This window comes from Chroicocephalus ridibundus, chromosome 6, assembly GCF_963924245.1.
Source record: "Chroicocephalus ridibundus chromosome 6, bChrRid1.1, whole genome shotgun sequence".
In the NCBI taxonomy this organism is placed as follows: domain Eukaryota; kingdom Metazoa; phylum Chordata; class Aves; order Charadriiformes; family Laridae; genus Chroicocephalus; species Chroicocephalus ridibundus.
The window spans coordinates 76,192,890-76,206,153 of NC_086289.1; the positions used below are offsets into that span (position 1 = coordinate 76,192,890).

The 13,264-nt window shown below is 55.3% G+C and overlaps 1 protein-coding gene across 14 annotated transcripts in view; it reads right to left on the bottom strand.

Moving 5' to 3' along the window:
* Positions 1-14: 14 nt before the first annotated feature.
* The window catches only part of DVL3 (dishevelled segment polarity protein 3), a 35,315-nt gene continuing 22,065 nt past the window's right edge, over positions 15-13,264 (bottom strand). For 2 of the 14 annotated variants that reach the window (XM_063338286.1, XM_063338301.1), the window contains exons 3-17: positions 8,771-8,892; positions 8,257-8,363; positions 7,512-7,647; positions 7,149-7,242; positions 6,676-6,745; positions 6,242-6,381; positions 5,968-6,044; positions 5,426-5,538; positions 5,064-5,114; positions 4,793-4,942; positions 3,823-3,954; positions 3,403-3,570; positions 2,572-2,784; positions 1,909-2,307; positions 15-1,450 (exon numbers count right to left, since the gene is read on the bottom strand). In XM_063338286.1, coding sequence (XP_063194356.1) covers positions 1,416-1,450; positions 1,909-2,307; positions 2,572-2,784; positions 3,403-3,570; positions 3,823-3,954; positions 4,793-4,942; positions 5,064-5,114; positions 5,426-5,538; positions 5,968-6,044; positions 6,242-6,381; positions 6,676-6,745; positions 7,149-7,242; positions 7,512-7,647; positions 8,257-8,363; positions 8,771-8,892 — 2,007 coding nt within the window. In that variant the 3' untranslated portion in view covers positions 15-1,415. The other 12 variants (XM_063338292.1, XM_063338296.1, XM_063338289.1 and 9 more) reach the window with 12 other exon arrangements.

The following is a 13,264-nucleotide window of genomic DNA, read 5'->3' on the forward strand; positions in this document are numbered from 1 at the left end:
ACACAAGGCAGGAGTCCAATAAAACTATGTTTATAAATAAAAACAAGGAGATTGGTTTTGTTTTTATAAAACCCAGCGGGCAGGGTAGGGCAAGGGCATGAGCGGTGGCTGGGGAGGCGGCTGGGTGCCATCGCGGGGCAGGGGGGAGAATGGGGACAGGCAGCAGCCGAGACAGGGGCCGGGAGGCTGGCAGAGCGCGGGCAGGGGGAGGAGAGGCATCAGGGAGTCATGGGGAGATGAACCCATGGCAGAGGGGCTGCAGGGGCAACGCAGACCCCCGAGAGGCAAAACGCATTTAATCTCCAGCGTATAAAAACTGCAAACACAACAGACGAAAGGTGGCGACGCTTGCAGAGAAAGCCACGGCGACCCAGCACCGAGGGTCGAGCGTGTCTGTACTGTACCGTGCTTGGCCCCGGGTACGGGGAAGGGGCTGCCCCCAGCCCGAGGCATGTCCCCAAGTACCCAGACAAGAAAGGAAAAAGGGCCGGGAGCGCCAGAGCAAATGGACTCAACTGTCCTGACACCTCTGCAGGCTCCCAGCCCAGAGGCCGCAGTCCAGGCTGAAGCCACCCTCCCTGGGGAGCTCCTGCTGACACCGTTCCCAGCCCAGAGGGAGCAGGACTGTCCCAGCTCCGTCCCAGCGCCTCATCCCTCCCAGCAGCCCGGCCGGCCACGCTTGGCGCTGGGCAGAGGGGGAGGCAGACTCGGGCCCCTCATAGGACCTTTCCCCAAAGAGCGCAAGTGAACCATTTGTGTCCCTCTAATGCCATCCAGGCCCTTGAAGACGTCACATTGCTGAGCAGCCACACAAGGGAGAAGGCCACAGCTGCCACCCAGCCCCAGGAACGGGACAGCCCCTACAAACGGGATGGGCAGCAGAAGGGCAAAGTGTCGCAAGCAGAAGGGCAAAGAGCAGGACAGAGGGAGCGGAACTCTGCCCTTAAATCCCCCCCGAGTACCCCAGGGCAGGGCCCCGAGTAGCACAAGACTGTGCAGGCACCCTCCGCCGCTCCAGGCTGAACACAGAGGGACAGCCCCAGCCCCGGGACTGGCGGCCCAGGCAAGGGGAAGGAGGGTTCTGCCATGGGGCAGTGCCAGGCTTGCACCTGGCCCAATGTGTGGGCAAGAGATGGGAGGCAAGAGGGAAGTGGCAGCATCTCTCCACTCCCCGGAGGCACTGAAGCCCTGGAACATTCATGCATTAGCCAAAAGGCAACTACAATGGGATTTAAAACGCATATATAAGGCTGGTCCCTGCTCCCCTCTCGGGGCTGCGGGAAGGGCAGGGAGTCTTCCGCAAGGGGGAGGAAAGAAGCCATCTTCAGCGCCATGTGTGCCCAGCGCCCTTGGAGCTCCGTGTCCTCCTGTCGGGCCACGCCACGCTCCAGCTCTCCCCCCTACGGGCGGCAGGCTCAGAGAAAGTCAAACACCCCGTAATTCTTTGCTGCTTGATAGAAGAAACACAAAAGGGTGAAAAGAAAGAAGAGATGTTTAGGGTGGAAGGACCGAGCAGCAGCAACACACGGGCAAGCAGCACAGGGCGCTGGGACGGATGCGGATTAATGGGGTTAGAGAGGACGGCAGGAGGGAATTACCATCGGCAATACACAAGTCTGGTGGCGGGATGGGCTGGCAGCACCCAGCAGGTCTGCCAGGCCCGTCCACCCCGCTCGAGGAGGGATTAGAATCAAGGTTTAGTTCCATTTATTATTTTTTTTCCCTTTTTTTTTTTCTTTTCATTATCAAGACCAAAAAAAAAACAAAACAAAAAAACAAAACCCAAAAAACAAGGGGTGAAGCCAGGCCTGGTCCTAGGAGACAAACGACAGGGATGGAGGGGGGAAAGGAAGGGGCGGCAGACAGACAGGGGACGGGCGCTTCACATTACATCCACAAAGAACTCACTGGGGTTGCCCATGGCCATTCGGAAGGACTGTCTACTGGCCGTCAGTTCGGGGGGCACAGAGGCCAGGTCACGGCCCGGCGGCGCCCCAGGGGGGCCCATGGCTGAAGGCGGTGGAGGCATCAGCAACATGGGGGGGCTGAAGAGAGGGGGGAGGCCGGGCGGCCCATACGACTGCTGGCTGTGGTGGCTGCGGATGCTGTGAGCCAGGGAGTGCTGGCTGCGCTGGCTGTGCTGGCTGGCCGGCACCGAGCGCTCGCTGGCCGCGCGCTCGCGCCGCATGCTGCTCCTCGTGGTGTGGTCCGACTCACTCCCGCTGCCGCCTGACTTGGACTCCCCGGTCTTCTCTCTCTCCTTCCTCCTCTCGCTGCCGCTGCGATTGGAACCGCTGCTCCGGCTCCCTGCGAAGCACACAAGGCAGGGTTAGGTGACAGCTCAGACAAGCCAGGAAGAAAGGATGCTCCTCTAGCCACGAGGGGACTACAGCACGCTGCAGCACAGCCACCTGCCAGCACAGCCCGTGCTCTCAGTCTCCTTTCAACAGTCCCACAACCCTTCCGAGATGGCTTTTGCTCTGGTTTCCCACACAGCCTTTTCCTGCTGCTTCCCTGTGCTGAACAGGGCATCTACCCACCTGCAGGCGTATTTTAGTCCTTTTCACTCACCTTCGCTGTGCTGGCTGCCTGCACTGCCCCCTCCGTAGCTGTAGCCCGGGTCAGGGAAGCCGGGGTGGGGGTTGTATGGATGAGGCGGTGGATACTGATACGGGAAAGCCATAGGCCAGGGTGCAGCTCCTGGGTGGGGGAGTGGAGCCAAAGTGTCCTGATCGGAGGCGCCGCTGGAACCATCGTGATCGTGGAGAGACAGATTAGCCATGTCTGCAAGAAAGCAGAGAAGAGGAGTTAATCCAAGCAGAAAGACAACCACGTGTGATGAAGCAGCTCCCCGTCCACGCTTGCTGATGGACAAGGATGGGGTACACAAGGAGATGCAAGAAGTTGGCACTCCCCCTGATAGTCAATGCAGCCATTTGTGCTTCCTGGATGGATAATAGCCAGGCTGTGCAAGTCAGAGCTACCACTCTAATACAGTGACCAGCTTGGTGGGAAAGGACCACATCAGAGTTAAGTCCACCCTACCAATTACTTCCCCCATCCCTCTTATCTGAGCAGAATCCAGTTGTCTGACCACCACTCCTTTGCCAGCTTTTGAAGTTCAAAGCCTGGACACAAAGTCAGTGAAGACTAAGACTCTGCTATGGCTGCCCAAGAGAAAAGATCACATAGTAGGCAACAACGTCATCTTCCAACTTCACCACCCCAGCAGCACGACAAGGGAGCTGGGATATTCTTCCTCACTCTCTAACAGGGTCTTTAGAACAAGAAGCCCAGCCTGATGGCAGTGGCAGTAGATGTGTCCCCACAGTGTTAGCAAGGCTCTGCAGGACCTCAACCCCACCTCCATTCTCTCCCTCCCACCCACGCCAAGTGCCATACTTCCACAGAGGTCCCCGAAGATGTAATAACATTGCTCCGAGAAGGTGATCTTGTTCACGGTGTGTCGGATGTAGCCAGCCTTCAGCAGATTGCTGGCATATTTGCGGGACTCACGACGGTCTGTAAAGCCCTCCACATGGTGATAGAGCCAATCCACAACATCTGAACCTGCCACCAAACACCAGAGTTAAATACAGCAACACAGAGGAAGAGAGCAGCCCTTGAGGCAGTGGGGTGCACTGGAGCCAAGACAAAGTGGGCCAAAAGGTGACAAGGGACTGCACAGCCAAAGGTTCAATTTGCGACTCCGGCCTGGTCAACAGTTTACAATGACAGAGATGCTCCCGTGGGCATCTGCTTGGAAAACAGGCCGCCCATTCCCCACTCCCTGCCACTGCTGCAGGCAGCACGGTCTCTTACCAATGAAGGCATTGGGGATGGTGATCTTCAGCCACATGCGGTCACGCACCTCCAGGCCTGACTCTGGTGAGGCCATGGCTTTGACAATGGTGGCCATGTCGCTGTGGATGGACAGGTGAAAGTCATCGAGGCCTGTGGTGTGGACGAAGGGAAGGGAGGCAGAGATGAGAGGGGACAGAAAAGACAACAGCGCTGCATGGAAGCATCACACACAGGAGGAATGGGCCAGGGAACAATACATCGCAGACAGTCTTGGGGCCCACGCTGTGTAACCCCCCTGCCAGCCTTCCGATGTTATCCTTCCCGTGTCAGCTGTTTCACCTTGTGCAAAACCCAGGCTAGAGTCTCCTTCCTTCCAACCTGTCCCAAGCAGCTGAGATCCAAAAGTTGCCAAGTGAGCCCACACAGCCCAGCAAGGGAATTCTCTGCTCCTCACAAACTTACAACGAACTCCTGGCCTTTTGCCCCAGCTCTCTAGACCCTTGCTTCAGGGCTCTGTATACTGCCATCACCCAAAACCCTCAGAAAGCAACCAGAAGAGCCCTGTGCTCCGCAGGACCCTGCCCCACTGTGAGGCTCTTTGCTCCCAGTTGCCTCCATCCTGCCCTATCTGCTGTCTGGGAGGGAAACTGCTCCAGGGACAAGCCGACTCCCTCTGCTCCGGCACTCTCAGCCGGTAACCCCTGACTGCTCTGAGCCTTTCCTCTGCACCTGCCACAGCTCCTGGGTTGCACCCGGGCTCTTTAACTCCCCTTACGTAAAAGGCTAGAAAAGGTGGTATTAATTCACCCAGCCAAAACTCCCACTGATCCAAGCGCTTGCCTGGTGAGAGCTGCCTCCTCCTTAGTCCCCTGGCAGGGCAGATCTTGCCCATCCCAGCAGCTCCCAGACAGATGTATTGCTCCCTTTATAGCACAGTGAAGGCGAGGAAGCCGTGCAGCGGGTGGAGCACGGAGGCACAAGGACTTACGTTCGGTCTCTGGGATGGAGCTGGTGATGGAGGAGCTGGTGGAAGTGATTGTGCTCATGGATGGACTCATACCGTACGCTGGGTAGGTGCCAGTCATCGCTGCCGTGTGAGACACCCAGGCTGCCGGGTCAATGGGCCGGATGGGCTCACCTGCAGTGAAGAAAGAGTCAGTCAGCAGCTATAAGAAATTATCCCCTCATCAAATCAACCTCTAGGGAGGGACAGGGACTCAGCGCAGCCCATTCCATCCCCAGTATCTGCCGGGACTCACCCGGATCGGAGCATGGAGAGTCTGGCCCAGCCCAGATCCGCTGGGGAGCAACTGGGAGAGAAAGAAGAGAGGGAGGGTCAGCAGGAGAGGTGCAGAGGGAGAGATCCCCCTATGGCTCAAGGGGGGGTTTCTCTTTCCTCTGGCGCCCCGAGCAAGTGACCCCCCTGCCCCAGTGAAACGCGTCCCCAGCGTGATGTGGGAAGGAGGGCTGGGCTTATGGGCATTTTGGTCTGGGAATAGGACATAGCAGCCTCCTAAGAGGAGAGCTGAAACCCCATCAAACCCCAATTCAGTGCCACATGGAGTCACACACACAGGGGAAGAACAAGACAACAAGTAAGTGCTTAAGGCAGGGCTCTCACATGAGCTGGGCACCAGCGTTAAGGGTGGGTCAGCTATCCACTTACTCCTGGGTAACGAGAAGCAGCCCCGCGGGCTGGGGTCCCAGCACTTGGCCACTGTCAGGGTGATGGGCCTGCAACAGAAAGGCGAGAGTTAGAACAAGAGCCCAGTGGCGCAAACCCCTGCACAGCGGGTGGATGCTGGGTGCTATCTCTCTCCTGCAAGACAGTGAGAAGCTGCCCGTCAAGTGCTCTCGTTCCCTTCTAGCTCTGGATTTCCTTAGTGGCATGGACAAAATTATGTGACCCTGCTGAGGGTTGCTGATGACCCTAATGACACAGCAACCCCACAAAAAGGGGGCACAGGCCCCAGTTCACCACCATTCTATTGGCTGCAATTCTTGCTTCAGGCATGAAACCCCAGGAATCAAAGCAACATCAAAAACATCAGTTCTGAGCTTCTGCAGAGCCACTAGCAGAGGTGGCTGGAAGACACGACTCACACGCCTCAAGCACACACCGTATGGCTGCCCATGGGGGTAAGGAACGACCTGAGAACTTACCCCGGCTTGTGCACAATCTCCCTCAGCACCCGCACAGCATCATCGTTGCTCATGTTCTCGAAGTTGATGTCATTTACCTGCAAACAACGCAAAGAGGTGAGTTCCAGAGATGTGACCAGAGGCTGAGCTCCCCACTCAGCTCAGCAGTGACTCAGCTTCCCTCAACCAAGCGCAGCTTCCTGGGTTTAGCCTGCCAAAGCGCGCAGGGAGGCTTCTGGGTCTTTTCTTACTGCTTTCCCAGGCCCAAAGATGGAGATATGTGGGCGCGAAGTACCTGCAAAAGCATGTCTCCTGGCTCAATCCTGCCGTCAGCTGCCACAGCACCACCCTTCATGATGGAGCCAATGTAAATGCCTCCATCCCCACGCTCATTGCTCTGTCCCACAATAGAAATGCCCAGGAAGTTGTATTTCTCTGCAGGGATGGAAAGAGAAAGAAGTAAAACACCACGAAATAGCAGGCACAAGCAGCCCTAACCTCAGACAAACCACGTGCTAACAATGGTTGCTTGCACCACTGTCCCAGAGGGATGTCCTGGGACACAGAGAAACTCTTGAGAGACCAGTGCTTCAAGACAAGCAGGAGACTACAGAATCCATCTCCTCACTCCTCCCCATGTGTGTTGTCCTTGCCCCCTCCCCAGTTCCCTCTCCACCACCCAGTCTCGCTCTGGAAGGACTGTAGGCTCCACGCACACCTCCCACTCACCCATGTTCAGTGTGACTGTGATGATGTTCAGGGACATGGTGGAGTCTGTGATGCTGCTGAAGGACGATGACTGCAACATAAGTGAAACATGAGATGTCCTCCTGTGCCTCAGTAACATTCCCAGCCCCAGCTCCCACCACTTGTGCTCCCTGTGGCACCACAGCCACAACCCACAACTCCAGCCTTAGGCTGGGAGCTTTGCGGAGCCGCAGGGCATCAGACACAGTCCTTATGACCTCTCCACAGCCAGGACAAGGTCTGTGGTCCCAGCTCTTGAGGCTGCATTGGCTTGGGAACGGTTTACAGCACTTTATGAAGTCTCAGCGTTTGAATACCACCCGTCCCCAGCTGCGCCCACAGCAAACACAGACAAATCCCTGATCAGCCCTGCCGCCCTGAGTGGAGAGATCCACCAGGCAGCGCACCTTGCCCTGCCTTGCCCCCCCCCCGCCAGACACCCAGCCCCTGGGTACCCGCTCAATGCGTGGAGCCTTCTGTTTCCGCCGGCGTCGCTTGTGCCTCCTCATTAGACGGGAAGCACTGCTTTGCTCTGTCGAACTGCTAAACCTAGAGGCAAAAAACAGAGTCAGCTCTTCTGCTGCCAGGGTGGTGGCTCTGGCAGCAAGAGAGCCACAAAAATGGCACAGGGAATAAAGGATTGCAGGGGCAGAACATGTACGTGGGGGACAGACAATAGCAGAGGGGGCTGCTGGGTGAGACTTGAGACAGAGGCACGTCTGAGCAAGGACACTGGAGCCTGGGATTACTGTGCCCTGCAAAGGTATCTCTCTGTGCTGAGAGGCAGGGGGAAGCCTCCAGGACCTAAGCTCTCTTACCTGCTGGTGGAGTCGTCTTCATCTGAATCGAAGAAGCTGGTGGTCTCCAGCTCACTGCTCATGAGTGTGGAGGAGCTCTCATACCCGCCCAGGTCTCGGCGTCGCTCTCCCTTCACTGTCCCATTCACCCTGGGTGCTATGAAAAGACAAGACTCAACGTGCTTGAGACAGGCCACAAGGAAACAACCCCTTCCCCTACGCAAGGCTCACAGCAACCTTCTCAGCATGAATCTGGCCAGCAGACAATCCCATTGAGAGCCAGCTGGCTCTGAGTCCACCCTGGGATCAGATCCACCTTCCGTGGGATGCCTTTTCTATCACTACAGGATGGGGAAGAGGCTGATGGGCCACTAGGAAAAATGCTGCTAAACTTGTGGACGACTTGCGGCTGGTTCCTTGGCAGAGCAAGGAGCAGCACGGAGTGGCAAGGCCACAGCACACTGCTTTTCAACTAAGGAGGACCGAGGCATTGCTGCCTCCTGCTCTCGAGGCTTCTACAGGAGACATTTCCTTTGCCCCAGAGGTTTCAACACCAAGGTCTGATGCAACACAGGTGTTACCTCCTGCCTCCAATATGAGGCTATGGCCTCAGATCACTGAACATAGCCCATAGCCCTCAGATCCCAGCCCTTCTAAGCTGGGAAGGTTCTGCAGAGCAGAGAGAGCTGCCCCATGTCTGCAGCTGGTGTCCCCACCATGCCACAGCGATGCCCTGCAGAGCTCCTGCCATGTTACTAACACTCACCATGCTCAGGCCCATCTTTCCGACGAGGTCGTTCCCTTTGTGACGACACCACCGAGTCCGTCTCTGTCTCATTGTCCAAGTTTTCCCGACTCCCCCCAGTGTTAGGGCTGCGATGAGATAAAAAGAGCAAATATGTCCAACAGGAAACAACTTAAGCAGGCTCTCTCTACCTCTGTGCTGGCCAGCACGAGCCTCCAGCCAGCAGCAGTCTCCCTCCCGAGAGACAGGAGCAGAGACGGTGGGGAACAACCACAGCACATCTGTGAGTGCAGGGCAAGGGACTGCGAGGAGCTGTGCCAGCTCTTTGCCAACTTCCCTGCACTATTTTCAGCATGCCCTTGCTTGTTGAATGATGCAGCTCCACTTCGGATCAGCTCCCAGCCCCATCCTCCTCCCCTCTAGCTGGCTGTGATCCCTGCCAATTTGGGTAAGAGTGCCCCAGCCCCTAGTCTGGATTTACAGCAAAGTTGCTGCGGGTCCCTCCAAAACCAGGTCAGGTGTCCAGATAACTTACTGGAAAGAGGGGGGCCTGGAGTCTCCGATTCCTCCCGTGCGCTCCATGGAGGGTGGCAGCTCTGTTTGGTTATCGGCACAGACCGAGCCAGCATCCGAATGGGAACCCTCTGCAGAGACCAGCTGGAGGGATGAGACGGAGAATGAAATGGATGAGGCACTGAGACAACATTTACAAGAGTAGCCAAATGAGATGGCCAGAAGCCTGCCTGGCCCAGGATCTCATCTCTGACGGTGGACAAGAGCAGATGCCCAGGAGTGGGTATGGAACAGGCCAAGCATGGTGCAACATTCCCCCTCAACGCCTTCCCAGATGCTGGCTATCTGTGGCTCAGGAATTCCTGATCCAGTGGTGAAGTCAGGGTGGCCAACAGCCCTGCTTGGAGACTGACATCGTCCTGTAGCAAGCAGTGGATTTCCCTAGCTCTTCTTACATTGGAAGAGGCAGCCACCAGTCATTCCTTTTCTTGATTTTACCAGTCTCCACAGCTCTGCCTCCAAGCTGTGGGACCCAGCAGGACTTTCACCTTCCCAGCCCACAGGAGCTGGGGGCAACCGAGCTCAGGGCTGACGGTGGCTTCGAAACAGGCTCCAACATGCTCTTTTTCTGGCTTCCATGCATACTTTGCAAACTTTCAGTTTGTGCCTGGATAATTGGCTTGGGCACAACCTCCAGCCAACCTCTGGGAGGCTCAACATTTTCCCTAGCACGGAAATTAAAGAAAGGGTCAAATCCCAGGGACTCTCTATACCAGCCATGCTTTGGGGCAGTCCAGATCTGCGCCTCTGCCTCTAAGATAAACCAGCCATTTCAGGGCTTGGGGAATGAGGTGAAGCCTCTCCCAGGAGGAATGGGCTCACTAGTGGGATGAAACAGAGGATTGCTCAAATGAGCTCAATGGAAAGTGGTTTCCCCAACACGGCTCCACATCCAGGTTTGCACTCTCCCCACTTTCAAGCTGCACTGAGCAGGGCTAATCTCAATAGGGCTGGGAAGGAAAGCAACAAAGAGCCCTTTCCTTGCAAGAGACATTCAGGAATCCCCAGAGCAGAGGTGACAAGGCCCAGAAAGGAGCTCCTGCCCCTGGCCAGGGACAGGATAGAGTTCAGGATCACGGGCAGTATTCACAAAACAACAAGAAGTAAAATTGCAACCTTGGACTTCAGGAGGGCTAACTTTAACCTCTTCAAGAAACTGCCTGGAGAGATCCCATGGGCTAGGGCTCTGGAAGGCAGGGGGGCTCAAGAGAGCTGGTTGGTAATCAAACACCACTTTCTCCAAGCTCAGGATCGGTGCATCCCTAAGAGCAAGAAATCAGGCAAGGGACACAGCAGACCTGCATGGTTGAGCAGGGAGCTTCTGAAAAAGCTCAAGTGGAAGAAGGGACTGACCACTTGGGAAGATTACAAGAATGCTGCCAGAACGTGCAGGGACGAAACGAGAAAAGCCAAGGCCTCCTTGGAATTAAACCTGGCAAGGGATGTCAAGCTCAACAGGAAGGGTTTCTTCAAGTATATTGGAGGCAAAAGGAAAACTAGAGAAGTTGTGGGCCTGCTGTTGAATGAGACAGCAGCCATGGTGATGGAGGATGCGGAGTTACTGAATGCCTTCTTTGCTTCCGTCTTTACTGCTCAGCCCAACTGTCAGAAATCCCAGACTTTGGAGAAAGTAACAAGGAAAGTCTGGACAGAGGAAGACTTCCCCTTGGTTGAGAAGGATCAAGTGAGAGATCAATTAAGTCAATTGGATATCCACAAATCCATGGGTCCTGATGGGATGCACCCGAGAGTGCTGAGGGAGCTGGCAGAAGTCATTGCCGGGCTGCTCTCCATCATCTTTGAAAGGTCCTGGAGAACAGGTGAGGTGCCTGAGGACTGTAGGAAAGCCAGTGTCACTCCAGTCTTCAAAAAAGGCAAGAAGGAGGAGCCGGGGAACTCCAGGCTGGTCAGCCTCACCTCCATCCCTGGAAAGATGATGGAACAGCTCATTCTGGGTGTCATCTCAAAGCACGTGGAGGAAAAGAAAGCTATCAGAAGTACTCAACGTGGATTCACCAAGGGGAAATCATGTCTGACTAATCTGATAGCCTTCTATGATGGCATGACTGGATGGACAGATGAGGGGAGGGCAGTGGATGTTGTCTACCTTGACTTCAGCAAGGCATTTGACACGGTCTCCCACAGCATCCTCACAGGGAAGCTTAGGAAGTATGGATTAGAGACTGGACAGTGGGGTGGATAGAAAACTGGCTGAAAGACAGAGCTCAGAGGGCCGTGATCAGGGGCACAGAGTCTAGTTGGAGGTCAGTGAGGAGTGGTGTTCCACAGGGGTCAGTACTGGGTCCAGTCCTCTTCAATATATTCATCAATGACCTGGATGAAGGGACAGGGTGCACCCTCAGCAAGTTCGCTGATGACACAGAGCTGGGGGGGTGGTTGACACAGCAGAAGGCTGTGCCACCATCCAGAGAGACCTGGAGAGGCTGGAGAGTTGGGCAGAGAGAAACCTTATGAAATTCAATAAGGGCAAGTGTAGGGTGCTGCACCTGGGGAGGAATAACCCCCCACACCAGGACAAGTTAGGGCTGACCTGCTGGAGCACAGCTGTGTGAAAAGAGACCTGAGAGTCCTGGGGGACAATGGGATGACCATGAGCCAGGGACAGGCCCTTGGGGCCAAGAAGGCCAACGGCATCCTTGGGTGCATCAAGAAGAGCGTGGCCAGCAGGTGGAGGGAGATCATCCTCCCCCTCTGCTCTGCCCTGGTGAGGCCGCATCTGGAGCACTGTGTCCAGTTCTGGGCTCCCCGGTTCAAGAAGGACAGGGAACTGCTGGAGAGGGTGCAGCAAAGGGCTACCAAGATGCTGAGGGGACTGGAACACCTCTCTTATGAAGAAAGGCTGAGGGATTTGGGTCTCTTCAGTCTGGAAAAAAATGACTGAGGGGGAATCTTATCAACGCTTATAAATACTTAAAGAGGGGGTGTCAGGAGGATGGGGCCAGGATCTTCTCAGTGGTGCCCAGTGACAGGACAAGAAGTAACAGGCACAAACTTGACCACAGGAAGTTCTACCTAAACCTGAGGAGGAACTTCTTTGAGAATGGCAGAGCCCTGGCACAGGCTGCCCAGAGAGATGGTGGAGTCTCCGTCTCTGGGGACATTCCAAACCCGCCTGGACGCGTTCCTGTGCCACCTGTTCTGGGTGCCCTGCTCTGGCAGGGGGGTTAGACGAGATGATCTCCAGCAGCCCCTTCCAACCCTACCATTCTGTGATTCTGTGAGAATAGAGCAGATGAGCAAGGGAAGATCAATTTCCATCTTTAAGGACCTTCCAATGTGCTTCTCACATCTGCTCACACCTGTCCCCTGCACAGCACAAATAAGGGGTCGGCTCTCTCCCCGTGTCAGGGAGGATCTGTGGGGCCTTGATCTGCCCCAGACAAACAGGCTGTGGGTCAGCCTGGAGCCAGCCCAGGGAGGTGAGAGGACAGGACAGGACCTGTGCGCTTGAACCAAGCCATCAGCCATCACAGGAGAGGCCTGATCGAACAGAGGTGAGGGATGCCCCCTGACCCCTGCCCTGGGTCAGGACAGAAGGATCATGAAACACGGGCTGGAAATGAGCTGACAGCTGCTGCCCAAACCGTAATGCCCAGCGTAAAGGCAGAGGCAGCTCAGCTGCTTGCTGGCGAGGAGACCGCATCTGCATGGAGGCAGGAGCAGATGCCCGTTTACACAGGTCTTGAGTGCTTCCCAGCATCGCTGATGAAACACAGAGCTGTGCCCTGCCCACCTTTGAGAACGGGGGAAACCTTGATAGAGGGGATGATGGACCCCACAGATCATCATCAGGGCAGGGTGTCCTGGGTTGAGCGACAGAAATAATTTCTTTTTTGGTAATTTTACTTGTCAGTAAGGTCTCTTCCAATGCTTAGGAAAACTGCATTTTAGAAGATTCTAGTGTCTGAATTTGCGAAAATATTTACTTTGCAGCCAACTATGATATGCAGGTTTCAAGGTCTCAGTGTTTTCAAGCTCACCAGGTGTGGGGACGAGAAGGAGCGAGACCCGGGCACTTGACCTAAGCTGCCAACAGGGTTATTTTATACCATGAACATCGCATTCAATATAAATTAGACAGTTTGCTGTGAAGTTCTCTCTCTTATCACAGCTCCGATCCCGAGAACTCCTTGCCCTGGAGCCAGAGCTCCGAGCCCTTCCCTTCCTCCCGAAGCTTCAGCACTCACCGTGTCCCACATTTGCTGTCCCTGCGGGGAGTGCACGGCTTCTGCTGATAGAATGGGCTGGGAATAGTCCTTGTATATTTTATATTGGCATTGGGATCAATACTGGTTCTTTAGTCTTATTAGTGTTAACTATTTTGTTTTATTCTATTAAACCTATTTATATTTCAACCCTTGGGTTTCCCTGTTTTTCCTAATTCCCCTTCCCAGGTGGGGAGGGGTCAGCAGGTGATAGAATAATTGTCTAAATG